The sequence below is a fragment of the Lissotriton vulgaris genome, chromosome 3_1 (assembly GCF_964263255.1).
Source record: "Lissotriton vulgaris chromosome 3_1, aLisVul1.2, whole genome shotgun sequence".
Lineage (NCBI taxonomy): Eukaryota > Metazoa > Chordata > Amphibia > Caudata > Salamandridae > Lissotriton > Lissotriton vulgaris.
In genome coordinates, this window is record NC_141689.1 from 813,322,706 (window position 1) to 813,341,946 (window position 19,241).

The window sequence follows — 19,241 nt, forward strand, 5'->3', positions numbered from 1 at the left end:
CCTAAGGACGTTTGGGAAAAACATTACAACACAAATGGTGGCTGTCTCACTAGCTTACTTTTATCACTGTTCGCACACGCATAACACTCTTTCACCACTCCTTCAATGTCGCTGTCCATTCCTGGCCACCAGAAAGACCGTTGGATCCTCCTCTTCGTCATGTTCCTTCCCAGGTGACCCTCATGAGCAATATCAATAATCCTCTTTCTTAACCCCACTGGTGGAACAAATTGAGTCCTCCTTAACAACCTCCCATGACACACACTCAACTCGTCATGAACATGATGATAACTTTTAAAACTGACATCATTCTCATGATGACCCCAACCTTCATATACCAATTTCATAACTTGTTATAGAACATTGTTCTCAGATGTGGCAGATGCCCACTCTTATTTATTGAGAGCCAATTCCGCCTTATCGTTCCCTACCGCATCAATCTCCTCATCTACTACCAATTCCACCGTATCAAGAGGCATCCTGGACAAGCAATCAGCAACTACATTTTTCAAGACACTCATATATTCTACTTCAAAATTGTACTCAAGCACCGATAACATCCATCTAGAAATTCTTGGGGTCACACTACCTTCTAAACCCCTTCCTCCCTTAACCCCTTCCATGCTCATGACGAGCTCAGCTCGTCATGAGGCACAGTTGAGCTGTGCTGATGACGAGCTGAGCTCGTCATGTAACATTGGTATTTATTTTTTTCAACACAGGGGAAAAATAACCACAGAAGCGATGTGGTTAAACAAATGAAGGAGGGGTTTGTGATCAGTACGGATTATGAAAGGTAGACCCCAAACAAAGTACCTAAAATGATTTATGCCCCAACAACATGGTAGAGCCTCTTTTTCAATAGCAAAGTAGGACGTTTCAGCATTACGAAGTCTCAGAGATGCAAATCCAATGACTCTTTCTTGCCCATCACATATTTGAGTCAACACGGGACCAACCCCAACAGCACTAGCATCAGTGGTAATAAACGTTTTAGCACGCTTCCCTACAAGCCTCATTCCACTCAAATAGAACAACTGTCTTCATCAATTGCCTTAAAGGTTCTACAATCTCAGTGAAATCCTCCACGAACATAGAACTATATTATGCTAAACCGAGGAAGGATTTCAACGGCTCCTTAGTAAGAGGAACAGGAGCATTCTTTACTGCAGAGACAACACTTTTTTTGGGGTTTGATTACCTCCTTAAACATTTCTTGACCCAAATAAGTTACACACATTTTTTTTTATTGACATTTTTCTTTGTCAGTCCATTCTTTTTCATTCTTCTCAGCACTTCATCCAAGGCCTCATCATGATGTGTACCATCTTTTCCCACAGTTAATACATCACCTTGAAAGCAAAGAACATTATTCAGTCCTTCAAATAGCTGGTGCATCACTCTCTGGAACACAGCTGAGGCAGATGCTAATCCAAAAGGCATCCTACAGTATCAAAATGCCCCCAGCGGCGTCATAAAAGAAGTGAGTTGTCTAGATTCTTAATGTAAATCTATTTGGTGATAAGCAGCTGAAATATCTATCACACTAAAAACATTACCTCCACCCCTTGCAGTCAAAATCTCTAAAATGTTAGGTAATGGCGGTCTATCAACCCAAATATTTGTATTCAGGTCACGCAAGTCCACACATAAGCGGATCTTTCCTCCTTCTTTAGGGGTAAATAACAGATGGTGTAACAACCGAAGTAAGAGGGCCAGTCCTCATGGGAGGATACAAATGAAGACAAGGCGGTACTAAGGAGGGACTAACAAACCAATTACCAAATCAGAAGCCAGCATTTATAAAGGACAAAGACACAAGCCAATTAAAAATATGGGTGGAGCTTCAAGTGCAAAAAGTAATACAGCATGCCTCGCAGAGCAGTGCATGCGCTGCCCAGTCTCAACCTAAAAACCTATCGTAAAACGTGATGAAGAAAAAAAAAAGGAAGCAAGACATCAATCTAACCGCATCCCTGTCATAAGAAGACATCATACTTTTAGTAGAGATTTGAACACATCAACATTGAAAACAGGAAAGATTTGCAAATGGTTTGGCATTTGCCAAGCCAAAAGTAAAAAATGAAAGCAGCTGGACTGCAGGGTAGCTGTTGACTGAATGCATTTAAGGAAATTCAGGTGGTTGAAACTACCACAAGTTTGAAAAACACAAAGTTCTCCCAATGCACGCAATTTAGGACGGTTTAAAATCTATGCCTCAAAAATACAAAGGGGCAGTATTTGAAGATCACTTGACCTATCCCAAGACAAGCCTGGATTTAAGTTACCAAGCTTAGAGGAAGCCATGACATTTAGATTGATGGTCCTAAGTAATAAAGTAAGCAGTAAATAAACCTACCCAAGGAAATCCACTTGCAGCTAAAGACGAGAAAGGAAAGATTCTAGAGGTTGTGTGTGTCAGAGTCAGGATGTTATTTGCTCTAGCAATGAATCTCCAGCTTTTATGAAGTGCTGCAAGCATAAAAAGGTAACTAGAACCTTAAGCTAAATGAAGAGAAGATCAACCTCTGCGTCTTCATAAAATGTAAAAACTTGATCTGCACTTCCTTAAACAACTGGTAAGGCGTTTGATTGGAAGCAGGCAGCTGTTCATAAGGCTTGACCACAAGTCCTCACTCTGATGATTCTTGGTGGAATACATAGGTTTTCTATAATGAGATTATATTTTTAAGCAGTTGGTAAGGCAAAAGACAGTTTCAGGTATGATGAAGCCTTAATAAAAAAAAACATTTTAAAAAGAAATGTACTCAGTAATATCATGGGCTGTAAACATAATTCTGGCGGCTACAGGGGAAGCCAGCATAGCTGCTTAAGCACTAGGAACATGTGTGCTCGCCTGTGCTCCTTTGTAACCACCCTTGCTACAGAGTTTTGTAACGCTTATGTTTTCTGTGGACATTTTTGATTCACCAACAACTGAAGGTGTCATATTAGAGCATCTATGAAAGTATCAACAGTGCGGGATGCGCTGAATTAACTACTGATCCTGTCCAGCCAGACGCAAGCCTAACCTTATCACCCAGCTTATGGTTTTAAATAAAATCTTGCAAATGGTTAGTTGCCACTTTTTCCAACAATTGCAAGAGCAGAGTTATGTTCGAAATAGGCCAATAACTCAATGATGGCCTTTTAGCAGTAAAGTGGCATGTGGTCAGTGTACTAAAAATCTTATATAATGTTCAGAAATATGGAGTCACTGTCTCATGTTCTTCCTTCAATGCTTTAGGTGGACACAATATAGCTGGAAAAGAAGGTAGGATTAAGAGCATTTGCTAGAAATTGAGGTGTGTGATTGACTATCAGGAGCCAAAATCCTAGTCAGGGTAAGTCAGACACATAACCTAAATTAACTTGTTTCACCCTCTGGTAGCTCGGACCAGATCAGCCAGGCTTAACTTAAAAGGCAATGTGTAAAGTATTTGTGGAAACTTTAATTACAATAACAGTGAAATTTCACGCCAGCTTTGAAAAGGGGGATTTTTATCTGATTAAACCAAGACCAAAGCAACAAAAAATCCAATAAGGAGAACGTGCGAAATTAATTTTTAAAGATTAAATGAGAAAACAGCGCTTATAAGTCACTAGTGGAGAAAAGGGTACTTGAGGTCCTGAAGAACCGTTGCAAATCCAAAGTTCAGGCCAACCACAAAGAAGGGCAAGCTGGCCTACAGACCCCACGCAGGGCATGCTAGGAAAGCACTTTGTATGGAGCAAAGCCTTGACGTCAAACACACGATGAGCTGGAATTTTCTCCACAGTTGGGTCACTGCGGAGATGAGCCTCACAGACGGCGTGCAAGATTCGGCGCTGCGTTGTCTAGCTTCGCAGTAATGATCCACTTCATCGATTCAGCAATGCACCAGCGTCTAGGAACAATGCATCAGTTTTTCTCATGCAGTCTGGTCAATAAGCCGGTTTTTGCAAAACAAAGCAAAACAGCTGCAGAACTCATTTCTGAGGCCCAGGACAGGAGGGGGCACCTTAGGCAAGGGTAGGACTCACAGATGGCAGAGTCCAACATCACCAGCAGAGTTGCAAGAAGTAAGAAGTATTTTGTGTCACTGAAACTTCAGAAAGCCCTCAGAGAATCTTTGGTTCAAGGATGTAGGGAGCTGGATCAGCCACTCTCACTCCCAGGCAAGAAGCAGCAGGCCAACACAGCAGAGCAAGTTGCAAAGGGATAGTTCCTCCTGTAGCTCAACAATCAGCAGGCCACGGCAATAATGCAGGTAGCAAAGTGGCAGTTCCTACTACAGCACAGCAGCTCTTCTTCCAGGCAGAATGTCCTTGGTTCCAGCAAAGGACTGATTTGGTGGTGTCAGAGGTCCACTACTTATACCCAGATGTCCATTTGAAGTGGGGGGAGGCGGGGGGAGAAGAGACAAAGCCTTTGAAGATCTCCCTTTATGTGACTGTCTAGATGGAGTGCATACATTCCAGCTGTCACCCAACCTAGACATGTATTCAAAGACAGGCAGAGGCACAGCATGGTTAAAATAGGAAAATGCCAACTATTTACAAGTTGAGTTTTCAGATTTGCAATTTAAAAATCAGACTTTAACATTAGTTGTGATTTTAAATTGGGAGTACAGAGACACCAAACTCCAAATGTCTACCTGCTTCCAATTAGAAATGACAAGTAAAAGGTGTTTAAGGCAATGCCAATGTAAACCTACCGCTAGAGATATGATTAATTAATTAATTAATTAATTGTGTGCTTATATAGCGCTGTAATCACTCCCGAAGGGGTATCTCCGCGCTTCGACCGCTGCGAAACCCTTCCTGGCTTCCCTGAGAGATGGTCCCTTAATGGGTATCTCCAGGGTGAGACCAGGCATCCCCGGCGGTCTGGTGGGGCCGTTAGTGAAGACGAGGCAAGCTAGTGCCCAGAGTTGCCGAGTGTGATCGCTGATCAGAGTGGGCACCGAGGCGAGAGAATTATCGAGTCCGCTGAAAAATAAGTCAGTACTTTTTCACTACCAGGACATGTAAAACTCAAAAGGTACATGTCCTACCTTTTAAATTCACTGCACCCTGCCCATAGGGCCTAGGTTAAGAGTGACCTATGTAATAAAGGAATAATTTGGGTCTGGCAAGTAGGTTAAATTTCCAGGCAAACAGACTCTGCAGTGGCAGGCCTGAACCATGTTTAAAGTCTACTGAAGTGGGTGGCACAATCAGTGCTGCAGGCCCACTAGTAGCATTTAATTTACAGGCCCCAGGCACATATAGTGCATTTTACAGGGACTTACAAGTAAATTAAATAGGACAATTGTGGGTAAGCCAATGTTACCATGTTTTGAGTACAGAGCAAATGCACTTTAACACTGGTTAGCAGTAGTACAGTGCTGAGAATCCTAAAGACAAGAAAAACAGATTCGCAAAAGGGGGAGAAGGAAGGCAAAACATTTAGTGTGACCACGCACAGACAGCCATTCCAACAGCATTAATTAGGAACCATGTGTCCTACAACATATCTTTGAAAAAGCAAAGGTTCCGACATTTGATGTAACAATTTTACCTTCATGGTCACACTCTTTACTTTAGCTTATAAAGGGAGGATCACTTAAATTGCATGCTACTTACTAAGGAGGAGGAGTAACATTTGTTCAAATTCCAAATGAGATATTGACAGAATTAAATCAGAGGTCAGCTTACACCAATTGTTATGACACCAGAGGTTGAAGTCAGAGGAAAATGTTAGATGTGGCTGCATGCGCAGTAGCCAGATATACAACACCTAGCCAAACAATTCCCTGTAAAGTCAAACTTTTAGAATGGCCTAAGGTAATTCAGGTCAGTAACTGACTATATTCAGATTCGACTGAACACCTGGGACCAGTTTCAAGTCAAGTACATATTTTTGAGACAGGAAAATAATCACAATTCTCTTTCTAACCTAGAAGTGAATATTCAGAAGCAGGATGATCACAAAGTCGGGTCGGCAAAAAAGAAACCTTAGAGGGTGAAAATTTATACAACAAGGGTTAGACAACTTGCTGAATACAAAGCAGATACAGACCAGTGCATCGCACTTCGGAATCGACCAATCACCTACTGCTTGAGCAGCAGCTGCACCTTGCAATCAGAATTGGCACTTTGCACTTGGAACCACTGTATTGCTGCAGTTGGGAGGAGAAAATCAGTGCATCTAATTCGCTGTGTGGCACTACACAGATGCATCGCTTCTGACGGCACCTTGCATCTTCATCGACGATTGCGCATCCTGGATCAATCAGGGTACTTTGGTTACGCGGGCCCAAGTGAGTCCATGCATCCAGCGCACACTCCATCGCAGTCTGCATGAACCTTTCAGGGGTGTGGAATTTAATAAAATATCTACTTGTCCATGGGACAGGTAGCTTCAGGAATCTACTTGTCCTGTACAAAATCCACTTGTCCCTTTGGTGCCAATCATGTAGTGCACCGTCAAAAATTGGCAGCACTCATTATATAAGAGCTCGGATCATAGCCTCTCTAGTTATGTCAGGCTCATAGTATAGAAGGATTTGAATACTAGTGATTTCCTTATTTTGCCTCTTTTCTGCAGATCTACCCATTCATCCTTTCATTCACCCATTGATATCTAGCATTTCACCTTAACATTGGCTTCCATGCTTTCTTTCATCAGCCTTTCACCATTTGGTTTGTCAATTCATCCATCCGCCCATCCATATCCAAATCTTCCCATCCATCCCCAAACATATTCATCCATCTCAGCCATCTGTCCATCCTTTCGCTCACCCATTCTTTCGCTCATCCATCAATTTACCCTTTCACCCTTCCATCCCAGCCACCCACCCATCCATCCACCCATACACCCACCCATCCACCTACCCAGCCAGCCATCCATCCACCTACCCAGCCAGCCATCCATCCACCTACCCAGCCAGCCATCCATCCATCCACATACCCAGCCATCCACCTACCCAGCCATCCATCCATCCACCTACCCAGCCATCCATCCACCTACCCAGCCACCCAGCCATCCATCCATCCATCCATCCATCCATCCATCCATCTACCCAGCCAGCCATCCATCCATCCATCTACCCAGCCAGCCATCCATCCATCCATCTACCCAGCCAGCCATCTACCCATCCATCCATCTACCCAGCCATCCACCCACTCCATCAGCCTTCCACCCACTCCATCAGCCTTCCACCCACTCCATCAGCCATCCACCCACTCCATCAGCCATCCACCCACTCCATCAGCCATCCACCCACTCCATCAGCCATCCACCCACTCCATCAGCCATCCACCCACTCCATCAGCCATCCACCCACTCCATCAGCCATCCACCCACTCCATCAGCCATCCACCCTTTTATTCAACCATCCATCCTTTCACTCATCCATCCACGTTCACCCCATCTATTCCCTCGCCCATCTATTCCCTCGCCCATCTATTCCCTCGCCCATCAATTTTTTCACTCATCCATCCTTTCACTCATCCATCCACGTTCACCCCATCTATTCACTCACCCATCAATTCTTTCACTCATCTATCCACTTTCACCCCATCCATCAATTCATTCACCCTTGCACTCATCCATCCATTCTTTCACTCATCCATTCTTACATACATCCTTTCACTCATTCATCCATGTATATATCCATCCACCATTTCATCTTAATTATGAACCTTTGTCTGGACCTGCAGAAAGAAGCGGCCCATTAAGACCTCCACTGCTGCTGACACTGCTACAGTGGCGTGTTAAGATGCCCCTGGTGCACGCACAAAGTGAGTGGAGAGGCCCAGAGCAAGGAGAGAAATGAGGGTGCGCCTGAGGATTGCATCAATTCCCCATGGGCAAACCTATTAACATTAATGTAAGCCCTGGATGCGGTAAAATATGAGAGGCCAAGGGGAGCGGGTCAGGGAAGTCAGAGGGGGCAGCGGTTGGGGTGGGGTTAGCAAGTACAGGCACTGAGTGAAACATGAGGTGTACAGGCAAAGCAAAGTGCATGAGAAGGGAAAGCATGAGCTTTACTGAAGGCCCCCCCCCCCCCCCCACACCCCGGAGGCGAGGGCGAGAGATATTGGGGCCGATTTGAAGGTCGAGGGTGAAGCACAGAATAAAAAGCAGGGGGGTTACAAGATTAAAGGCAGAGCAGGAGCCATGAGGCCGTTAAGGCAGCCTCTTACATTCCAGTGATGTCTGTGTTCTGGAGCTGCGTCTTGTGCTGGAAGAAAATGAAAGGACCAGGGGAGGGCCTGGAAGTCACACAAGAGCCTCGGGGAGAAAGCAAAAAGACTCTTACCTGACCGTGCTGTGGGTGTTTTATACAGAGCTGCAACTTTGAGCTCTGCTCCATCATGTTGTTGCTCTGCTCTGGGAAATTAAAGTGGAGGCCCGAGCTTTTGCAAGGACCCTTTCACTGCCAATAAACTGCTCAGAGCTCCTTATTAACTGGCTGTGACCAAAAGGGTTGAACAGCTGTGTATCGGAGTACTTTAAGACCGTCTACTGGTCCATTGGACAAATCTAGATGTCTCGGGCTTCGGAGATAGGAATTCCCCACCCCTGACCTTTGCCCGGCTCAGCTCAATCAGGTAACCCATTTAAGAGCTTATTGTTGCTAAGCGCGGTTTTGCATTTATTGGTTAAAAATTCATATCGCGACTTCTTGTTGGATTTTTGTCGTTTTGTTCTGGTTTGAATTTATAAAATTCTTTATTTTTCAACTTGGTGTGGAGTCTTTGTGGTGTTTTCATTGTGTTACAGTTTGAAGTGTTGCACAAATACTTTACACATTGCCTCTTTAGTTAAGCCGGACTGCTTTGTGCCAAGCTACCAGAGGGTGAGCACAGGATAATTTAGTGTGTTGTGACTTTGACTAGGGTTGTGGTTCCTGCTTGGATAGGGTGCATACCTCTGCCAACCAGAAACCTAATTTCTAAAAATGAAGAACACAGGACCATGGTACAACTTCAGGCTTGCAAGGTCAATCTAAGAAAAAGGTACTGATAGCAAGGCAGGTAGCTGCCTAATGTGGAGTTTATGGCAGGGATCAGTTGTAAAACATACATATCCTCTCACCTGTAGATTCAGGTATGAGGCATAATGCAATACTAATTCTATGAACCTGCAATGTAGGAAGTTGAGTGGCGGACATCAATATATGTTAATAGTTTGTTATTTCTTTCAAGAAAAGTCCAAAATGGGAAGATACTCTTCAAAATCGCTTCTGCTCCTTATTAATTTGGCTTTCTAATTAATACTTTTCAGGACTGTATCAAAAGTACTCTGTAGGTAAAGACTAAATATCGTTACAGGAGAAGTCAAAATAAAGTGAGACCAGAATGACTGAAACTAATCAACCATTGACAAAGATTTAGGTTTGGCTTTTGGATAGCACATGCACACAGTCGTTGCTTCTCATGTTCACATTGGCATAGATCATACATACTGGTACATAAACAGAACATAAATAAACACTCCACATTCATAATGCACTTAGACACCCTCAAATAGACAATCCTGCATGTAGGTATTAATGCACATTGACCTAAGGCAACCGGGCAGATTGACAACTGGACATACAGTCAATCAAGCACCAACACTAAGAGCGGCACAAGCCCATTGAAGGAACACAAGCATGTTTACACAGAAGGTTGTGACGTCAAATACAGGCAGTGCTGAATTTGAGCTGTGGGGCCACCAGCAATCATTTCTTAGGACATGGACTTATTTTTCAGAATCAGAGAGGGAAAAACAAAGCAGATAGACTGCGGAAGAGGAAGACAGATAACCCATCAAAACCCAAAAAAAGTAGGAATCTGAAGGAGAGATATAAAGGGCCAAGAAATGTTGGTAGTTGATTGCAGGAGCATGAAATGGATTCAAGACATCCCAGGCTTGGTATTGGGCATGGATATTTAATTACGCAGGCCGTGGGTTTCAGAGCAGAGCTTTGGGCACTGGTTTTCATACAAATTAAGCACTGTAATGTTAAGCTGTTCAGCAGAGGAAATGAGAATTGGGGTTGGGAATTACGGCGAGTTAACCATTGAAATTTTGCATTAAAAATTTTTGGTAATGCAAAATTTCAATGCCCATGCCTATCCAGTAGTCAAATAGTAAAGTATTAAAAAAATAAACTTACAGCCAACAAATTCATCTAAGCACACACTACAATTATGAAGTGATATATGGTAAAATGAAAGATTCCCTGGTGATTATTATGTCATGGTAGTTAAAACTCAGATCTGATGCACACATCTAGGCCTGTAGTGACGATCATTACTGAGAAAGTGGCATACAATGGGGGGCTTAGGAGGAGAAGCTCTATTCGTACATGAAGTGGACTTTAAGAACAGCACAACACCATATGGAACAGATAGGGTAGGCCTTCAGGCTTGTTAAAGCTAGTGTGGTGAATATGCATTTAACCTCTCAACAGGATTGGTAGAAATGGAGTGAGTTAAAATTTAAAATACTGCAAAAAGAATTACTCAAGTTAAGAACTAGACAAACCTAGGAAAAGCTTGAGCATGTGTATGCATAAGTTTTATGAGTAAATACGTTTGAGTAGATGCTTTTGGATTTTTTTTAACTAACTCTATAAAGACAAGTACTGTGAAAGTAAAAGTTAAGGTCAAGACATTGTATTTAGTATTTTTGTAAACCATACTAACCACTCTCTGGTGGCTTCACAAGTGCTTTGGCATTTGCGTAAATACAGTAATGGCCATTTAGTTTATCAAGTAGGATGCTCACACTGAATAGGTTGCAAATGATGACAAAACTTTAAAATCTTGAGCACCATATGTGAAACAGGTGTGATGGAATCTGATGAGCCAAGGCTTTGTGAACCAACTGAGGGGGCATGTATGAATGGATTATCCAAATTCTAGGGAGAATAGGAGATTCAAAACGTTTTCAGAAATTGACACAATCACATCTCAGATGTAGCTGTTGGGAACTCTACAAGGAGAAACCCTAAACACTATGGGCCTCATTACAATGTCGGGCGGAAAGCCTCCGCCTGACAGTCGGATTCTCCTAGACCGTTTCGGAATCCATCAGCCCGACTCGGTCGGACACAATTCCGACCGATTACGATGCTCTCAATCGGAAGGGTAACTAGTCATTCTGAGTCGGTTCCGACCAGCAATCGGAGAATCCGACCCGGACAGAGCTAATTTGTACAACTCTACGGACAGTGTTTGCGACCTAACGATTACGATGTCCGATTCGGACAGTCTTTCCGACTCTGGCGGTCAGACACAAAAAGGATGCCAGAAACTGACTTTGGGGGAACCTAGCAGGCCCCCCTTCATTCAGAGCCCTCCAGTTGGGGACCGTGGGGGAGGGGACCCAAGTGTAAAACCCTGCACTTTGGCAGGCACCATAGGGTCCCCGCAACAGGGTGCAAGGTTTTCCACAGACACCCATTTTCCCCCATAGGAGCCTGTGTTGTCGGTAGGAACACAGGCTCCCATGGAAGTTAATGGGAGTCCTTACGAAGGGTGTTCGGAAGCATCGTAAATCGGTCGGGCGGAACTTCCGATCGGGAGTCAGTCCGAACCGAATCAGACAATGAGTCGGGCGGAAACTTTCCACCCGACATCGTAATGAGGCCCTAAGTGTTTGACCACCAAATATCTTGTAGATGTCCAAACAAGATAGATCTACGGGCAGGTGTAGCTGTTCTGGTCTCTAGACAAAGGACAAAGACTTTTGTCAGATAGTTCAGTTATTGATCGTGGAGCATTTCATATATATTAGACCAGGTGTTATAAAGATTGCGGTTTCTTTAATTGGGAGCCACTGAAGGAATTTCAAGGCCAGAGAGATGTGGGCATGTTGTTTCAGAACAAAACTGAAACGATGCACAGTGTTCAACTCTCTGAATCAGGATGGTGTACCAACTGTGGCAGTAAGCCATGCCTTAAATGAGAACTGCTTGGATTAAAACATGTTCTGAGAACAACAAGGTTACATCTTTTAGTAGACTTCGATGATGGAATGCAGTTTGAGGCAGTGATTGTTTGGGGGATAAATGATTCAACATCAAACATTACTGCTATGTTCTGGGCTTTCCCCACTGGGTTTAGTGACACGTCCAACTCTCCAGGCCAAGATAAAGGGAACAAGTAGGGCTGAAAGGGACACAGAGCAGGATTTAAGATGCATCACTTGTGTGAATCAATGAGAGATGTTGTATAGGTTGGTATGTTCATCAGGCTTGAGGTCAAACTGGGTCCTGTCATATTTGTCACATCCCACATTGGAGGAGTCTAGAACAGAAAAAGGGGCATGGAAACACTGAATGGTGTTGAGGACATGACAGAGCCCTGAAGGACATCACATTTTATGGTGGCTGTTCTGGAGAGGAAAGGCCAAGGTTTGACTTGATGTGAACAGATCTGTACGAATAACACAAGCCTTGACAAAGTAGTATCTCTGAAGTGAGCTGCGAAAAACAAGCTTTCTATTTGCACAGGAACATTAGGAGTGACGAAGAGACGTAGGAGTGGCCCTGGCTGCAGGAGTGAAGTAGTTCCTCCCTGATATTTAAAAGAGTGGTCTCTAAGTCAAGACGAGGTCCCATACCTGTTAAAAAGATACCTAAGAGGCTATTTGCTTTCAAGTGGGGAAACATCTGTCAGATAACAACTGTTTCAAGTACCCAAGTCACATTAGGTAGGTCAGAGATGAGGTTGTAGATGGAAATATCTTTATCAGCAGTTGGTTTCTATAGGTTAGGCATGATGATTGCATGTTTGAGAAATTATTCCAGTGGAGAGGAGGTCTTTAGGCTAGCAGAAAATGAGAGCCTCACCCCTCAAATAGTGTATACAGCATCTCTCGACGAGACAGTGCATGCGCTGCATAGGCGAGACCTACAAAACCAAAAATGCATGCACTCTAATGGAGTGCTAAAAGAAAAAAAAACTTCCATATATGTGATAAGAGGAAGGATACAAGCCATTCAATCAAATGAATACTAAATAAGCTATGCTCCAGGGAAGGGCCAAACTGAAGAACGGGAAGGCAAGCTATCAAATAACAAGCAAGCAAATTAGAGTGACAATACAGTTAGCCAATGGTAAGTAATGGGTGACCTCTAAAACCACTGTATGTTTGATACTTCCGCAACAGACCTTTTGGAACCGGACATCTTATGCGGATCTGGTAAGAAAGACCTAAAAAACAGACCAATGCACATTGCTCATGCTTTCCAGTGGAAGAGGCGTGGCACAGCGGCCAGGGTGCCCGACTCCAGACCACGGGGTTCCCGGTTCGATCCCCGGTGCCAGGTTAGCCCAGCACCATTTTACTCTGGGCAATAGCTCGCTTAATCTTCCTGGCGGCGCCCAGCGCAGGGACACCTCTCTGGAGGTAGCTGTGTGCTTTACAAATGCTGGTATTTCATATATTATTTATTTCATTTCCACTTACGGCTTCATCCTCAGGTGTTGCATCAGACATCCTGATGATGGGTTTCTTCGGAACGACTAGAAAGTGTATCGGGGCTTGTGGTGCGATATCATGGAAGGCGATGCACTAAAAAGGAAATTAAGTTAATTAGTAATAAAACAAACTGACAGGCATATAAACAACCTAAAGGTATATTAAAAATATCCTGTTTCAGAAAGACAAAAAGGTGGGTGCAGCAAAGTTTTTGGTTGCACTACAAACTCGGGCAAGTCAAAATACACTTACAATGAGAAACGTTAAGTTATAATGTAAATCTATTTTAATAAATTTCTATAAAACAAAGATATCAGTAACTTTTTATATTACAAAACATGATCTTTGTAATACTTGTCATAGATTCTGCATTTCATGACCAAAGCAAACATGAAGGAAATAGATAACAACAAAGGGAGGGTTTGGTATAATGAATGAATGAATGAAAAGAATTTTATAACGTGCAGACTTAGCCCCAGGGGGCCTCAAGGCGCGAGACACAGACATACAGTTCAGTACAGTTCAGTTTGGTTATTCGGGATCACTTTATGTGTGTGCACATGACAGGAAACAATGTCATCAATGTACAGCCCGATCCTTACAACTGCAGTTAGCTTGAAGTTAACAAGGGAAAATATTGTTTCTGCTGTTTGGGAGCTGGAAGAAAAGAAGAACTGAAGGAAAAAAAAATGCATTGCTTTCCTTGTGGCTTTTTTTCCGATGTAGCGCTGCTGTGCAAGAAGAATCTCCGTGCATCGCCGTGCCAGAACCAACACAGCGCCTGTCTCGGCTGCAAGAACTGACACAGAGGGATCGCAGCTGAAGAAACGGACGCATCGGCACTCGACGTATCAGTCACCGATGCATCCCGGATTTCCATGCACCGATGGGTTCCAGGTTTGCGCCGTCCTTTGCCTGTCTTTTTTCATGGGGTGGGTGGAGGCGGTGTGTATCTCGGGCCCGGGCGGGGCCGTTGGCACTCCTATATTAACTACTATGGCAGATATATTGACAATTTACTTTTTATCTGGACGGGTGGCGATACGGAATTGCTAACATTTTTTGCGTACATGAATCAAAATACATACAATATGACATTTACCATAAATTACAGATGTGAGAAGATTACTTTTCTAGACCTTTTGCTATTTGTTGAAAATGGGAAACTCTGTAGTAAACGGTTTAGAAAACAGACATCTTGCAACTCGGTGTTGCACAGTAATAGTGCACATCCCAGATCATAGGTCAATGCCATCCCCTTTGGTGAATTCTATAGGAGCACGCCACAACTGTAGTGAGGATAGGGATTTTATGGTTTGTGTGACCGATATTGAAAACAGGTTTCTGTCAAGGGGATAGGTTTGCGACGTGGTAAACAGAGCTTAAAAAAAAAAGGGTTTTAAGACTGGCCAGGAAGGATACACTACAACCTAATAAAAATCAAATGACATACACTTAAAAATTCAGTGAGACTAATTACAAACTATAATCTGTGGTCTTCTAAAATGTATCAAATCCTGAAATAATATTAGTTCATGTTAAGCTCTGACTCTACCCTACGGCAATACATCGATTCCCATACATCGATCACTTACCGTAGGGGCATGACAATCAAAAATATGATCAGCCCTAGCTACCCTAGATTGAAAGACCCACTCCAACATGGCTAGACTCACTTAACAAAGGGTATTTTTGATGTGGCAATTGCAACGTATGTAGATTCTCTATGCATGGTACACTACAATTCAGCTACAATGGATCGAAGAGCTTTTTCATCAAGACACATATTGACTGCAATACCACATATGTAGTGTATGCTGGGACATGCAAGTGCAAAAGAGTGTATAGAGGCAGCACCATCAGGAGATTGAGGGATCGTATGGATGAACATATTAGGGCTCTTAAGAATAGAGATAATAGGTACCCTTTAACACTTCATGCACTCGATTGCGACTTACAATCAGTACATCTAACATTATCTTTTCACGGTGTTGAGACCATGCCTTTAGATGTGAGAGGAGGCAACTGAATTAAAATTACGCCAGCTAGAGGCATGTTGGATTCTGAAGGTAGATGCAGTCGAAAGAGGTTTAAATTTTGATAATGAACTACAATATTTTCTTGGTTGCTAAATGGAGATGTGTTGTGTTCTATGGCCAACTGTTGACACAATAAGAGATATCTTAAGAGTAAACCTCATGGTCTCTGTTTGTCTCACCTTTAGCCCTATATTGAAATGCTGACTAAATGTGTATAAGTAATGTATCTGTTTGATTTGCTTTGCTTACATCTGCTAAGTATTAGTTTGTATCTCCTCTGAGAATCCTTCTGTACATTTTAAATTTGATTGTTCCTTTTAAGACATGTATATATGACTGTTAGATCTGGGGGTCTCTAATTGGCAGAGGTAAGTACCTTAGACCAAGTAGGGACCCTTGCTTCTAGTCAGGGTGAAGTAATACACACAGTAGATAACCTTTGCTCTCCCTCTAGGTAGCTTGGCGCGAGCAGGCAGGCTTATCCCCAAAGCAATGTGTATAATAATTGCACTCAACACAACAATAATCCCCAATCCACCACAAACTGAGACCACACAGGTAAATATATTTTATAAAAAATATATAACTTTATCTAGTTGCAGGCAGTAAAAAGCAGTAATACACGATAATCACTTCTTCAGGTAAAGGTTGCACTTGATTCTTAATGGTTGCACTTATTAGGAAGTTCTTATGAAAAAGAAAATAGTCTCTAGTCTCTTTAACCAGTAGCTAAAAATAATGCCACCGATTTATCTTCAATCGGCTCTAAAAACGAGCAAATTGCGTGCCAGAATTATTCTCAGCCCGCAAAGCAATGGGGCTCAAGCGCTGTAAAACGATGTCAGCTTCCAAATTGCCAAAAGAATCAGCCCCTATCGTCAGGGGCCCTATGCGCTACACGCGCGCCTCACCGGAATGCTTGGGGGGGGGGGGGGGGGGGGACTTCCTTCCTCTCGTCTGGCACTTCGTCAGGCCTCCGACGGTCCCCGCCTTCCAGTGCTCACTCGCGCTCTGGCCCGGCCGGTCTCAGGAAGCTCTCCGCCCGCTCTCAGTCCTTCAGGGAGCAGAGACGGCAGGCCGGGGCTGGGAGCACTCGCTGGATTCCCTCGGCGAGGTCGGGTCAGTCTTCCCCGGTCCCGGGCGCTGATCAGACGGCACTCGAAGAGGTCCCGATGACGGGGACCAATCCTGTCGCGGCAAATGGGGCGAGCCTCCAGCAGCACCAGGGAGTCAGCCAATGGCAGTGCGGCTCCCGGGACAGGCAAGCAATGACGCTCCGCTCCTTCGGCCAACCATGGCCCAACAACACTGATGATGCTGCGCCGCACGGGCCTATCCCGTCGTGGCGTTGGTGAGGGGGCTCGGATCCTCCAACCAATGGGAGCGCGGCGGCTTCGTTCTTCAGCCCCGCAGCTCCGATCAGGACGGCACTTCAAGAAGAGGTTTCCTGGCCCCGGGCAGCGGCGGTGAACAACACGGGGCAATGCCGGGTGGGCACCGGCTTCCATTCAATATGAAAATAAAAGCGCTACTAAGCGATTGGGCAAGATAAAGCGCTAAAGGGGCAAGAACACGCGCCCTCAAGCTCAGGATTAAGAATAAAGCGCTAAGAATCAATCTAAAGCGCCCCCAGCGCTATAAGGACATCCAAAGTCCAGTAAAGTCTTCCAGGAGATGCAGCAAAGTCCTTAGCAGTCCTGGCAGAATAAAGATGGAGTAACACAGCTCCCAGCAGGGAAAGTCCATCAGGAGTCCAGGGGCTGGGCAGGGCTCAGGGATTCCCCTGAGCCCCAGCAGCAGCATGCCCCTGGCAGATTCAAGTTAGAAACAAGAACAAATTGGAAGGTGACACAGCCCCTTCTTATACACAGAAAAGTCTTTGAAGTCTTTGTGTAGGCAGTGTGAGAACCAGCTAGAACTGGTTATAGGGAAGTCCTGTCGGTATCAGGGACAGAGGTGACAGTCGCCCAGTGGGAGGTGGAGCCAGCTTTGTAGTCAGGCAGGCACAGCCCTTCACTATCAGGTGCCATCTCCTCCCACTTCCCTGGCAGCAGATGCTGACTTTCATCCATGGGCTGACTCAGACAACCTCCTGGGCTCTCCAGCCCCTGTCACCCTCAAACCAGACAGTCAATCCACAAGCAGTCCCAGGCACACAGAAAGGTTAGACAAGAGAACAGCCACTTTCTAAAAAGTACTATTCTCAAACACAGAATTTAAAAACCACCTTTCCTAAAAGATGTGTTATTAAATTCTGAGTTCAGGGATATCATACACTTATGTCCCATCTTGTTCCTATGGGAAGATAGGCTGTGATCCAATGGGACCAGCCTCCCCCATGTTACTCTATGGAGCAAGATAGCCTTACAGCAGTGAGCACACAAAATGGCTGCTGCTCACTACCAGAGCATGTTACCTGCACTAGTACATGCTCTACCTTACCCATGCACTGCACCCTGCCCAGGGGGGTACCTTGAGCCTTCCATAGGGGTGACTGATGTGCACAGACAGGGAATGGTTAAGCCCAGCCAGTGGGACCACTGGCCAGGCAGACATGGCAGTCCACTGACTGCACACAGGCCCTGCGCTGGCAGGCCTGAGACACCATTTTAGGGCTACTTATGTGGGTGGCGCAATCTGCGCTGCAGGCCCACTAGTAGCATCTGTCATCACCAGCCCTGGCACACACAGTGCACTTTACTAGGGACTTCATGGTGATACAAATATGCCAATCAGGTATACCCAATCAATATGACAATTTACAGAGGGAGCACTTACACTCTGACACTGATCAGCAGTGGCAGAGTGTCCAAAGCATCTAAATCAGCAAAAACGAAATCCAGCACAGCATCAAAAATACATGAGTCACAGGCAAAAAGATGGGGGAAAAACCATGCCAAGGATGTCAGGTCTAACAATGACTGTTTGAATAATTGTGACCTACTCGATGACCACTGTATAAGCTGATGAATTATCAACATGTATTTATCAACTAATAACATATCCACTAGATAGTGTCTGACCTAATCACAAAATACTGTTAATGTTAAAATTGATGGATTCTTCAGTTGTGAAAAGATGCCAGTATTATTTATGAGATTTTCCGAACTAATGCTTATCACTGTTTCTTTGAATCACTGTCCTTCGATATATCTGTTTTCGTTAGACTATCCATTCCACATTTTCCTACACTTGGGTTATAATCCTGATCTAAACTCACGTAAGAAAAATTGTGTTTTTATTTAACTGATATGCTGCAATATGGTGCTTTCTTGTACCCGTTAGTGATGAGGAAAATATGGGGCTTGATGATCATAAGTGGAAATTAACTATGACTTGGGAAATACGGTAAATTATAAAGTCTCTTCTTTACGTACACAGAAGGTTATAATTCGAGTATATGGTTCCCTTTGGACGCATGATTGATATTTTTGTGTTTATATTTCCGGGTTCTGTTGTAAGATCGCTTGGTTTACACAATATGGCGCTATCGATAATCATAATGAACCTCTACGATGCGCTTTTAACGGGTTGACCGTTTTTGATGGCTAGTAAATGCCTTATTTAAAGACTTCACCAACATGGCGGCGATGCTACACGCCGGTTTCTTGTGCATACTGTGTTAGTCCGTACTCGGTTAGAGGTGAGTCTAAATTTTAGAAGTTCCTTTGACCACAGTTTTAACATTATTATGGAGACTTGACAGTGGTATCTTATGGTCCTTAAATGTAGGGACGGTAATGTTTAATGCCGTT

General features: G+C 44.0%; 1 protein-coding gene across 1 annotated transcript in view; it reads right to left on the reverse strand.

The window, feature by feature from the left end:
- LOC147727064 (adenosine 5'-monophosphoramidase HINT1-like) overlaps positions 1–19,241 on the reverse strand; it is a 46,315-nt gene that overhangs the window by 22,900 nt on the left and 4,174 nt on the right. Inside the window, exon 2 of the mRNA XM_086963044.1 lies at positions 13,436–13,540. Within this exon, the coding sequence (XP_086819170.1) occupies positions 13,436–13,540 (105 nt within the window). The remainder of the gene's footprint in view (positions 1–13,435; positions 13,541–19,241) is intronic.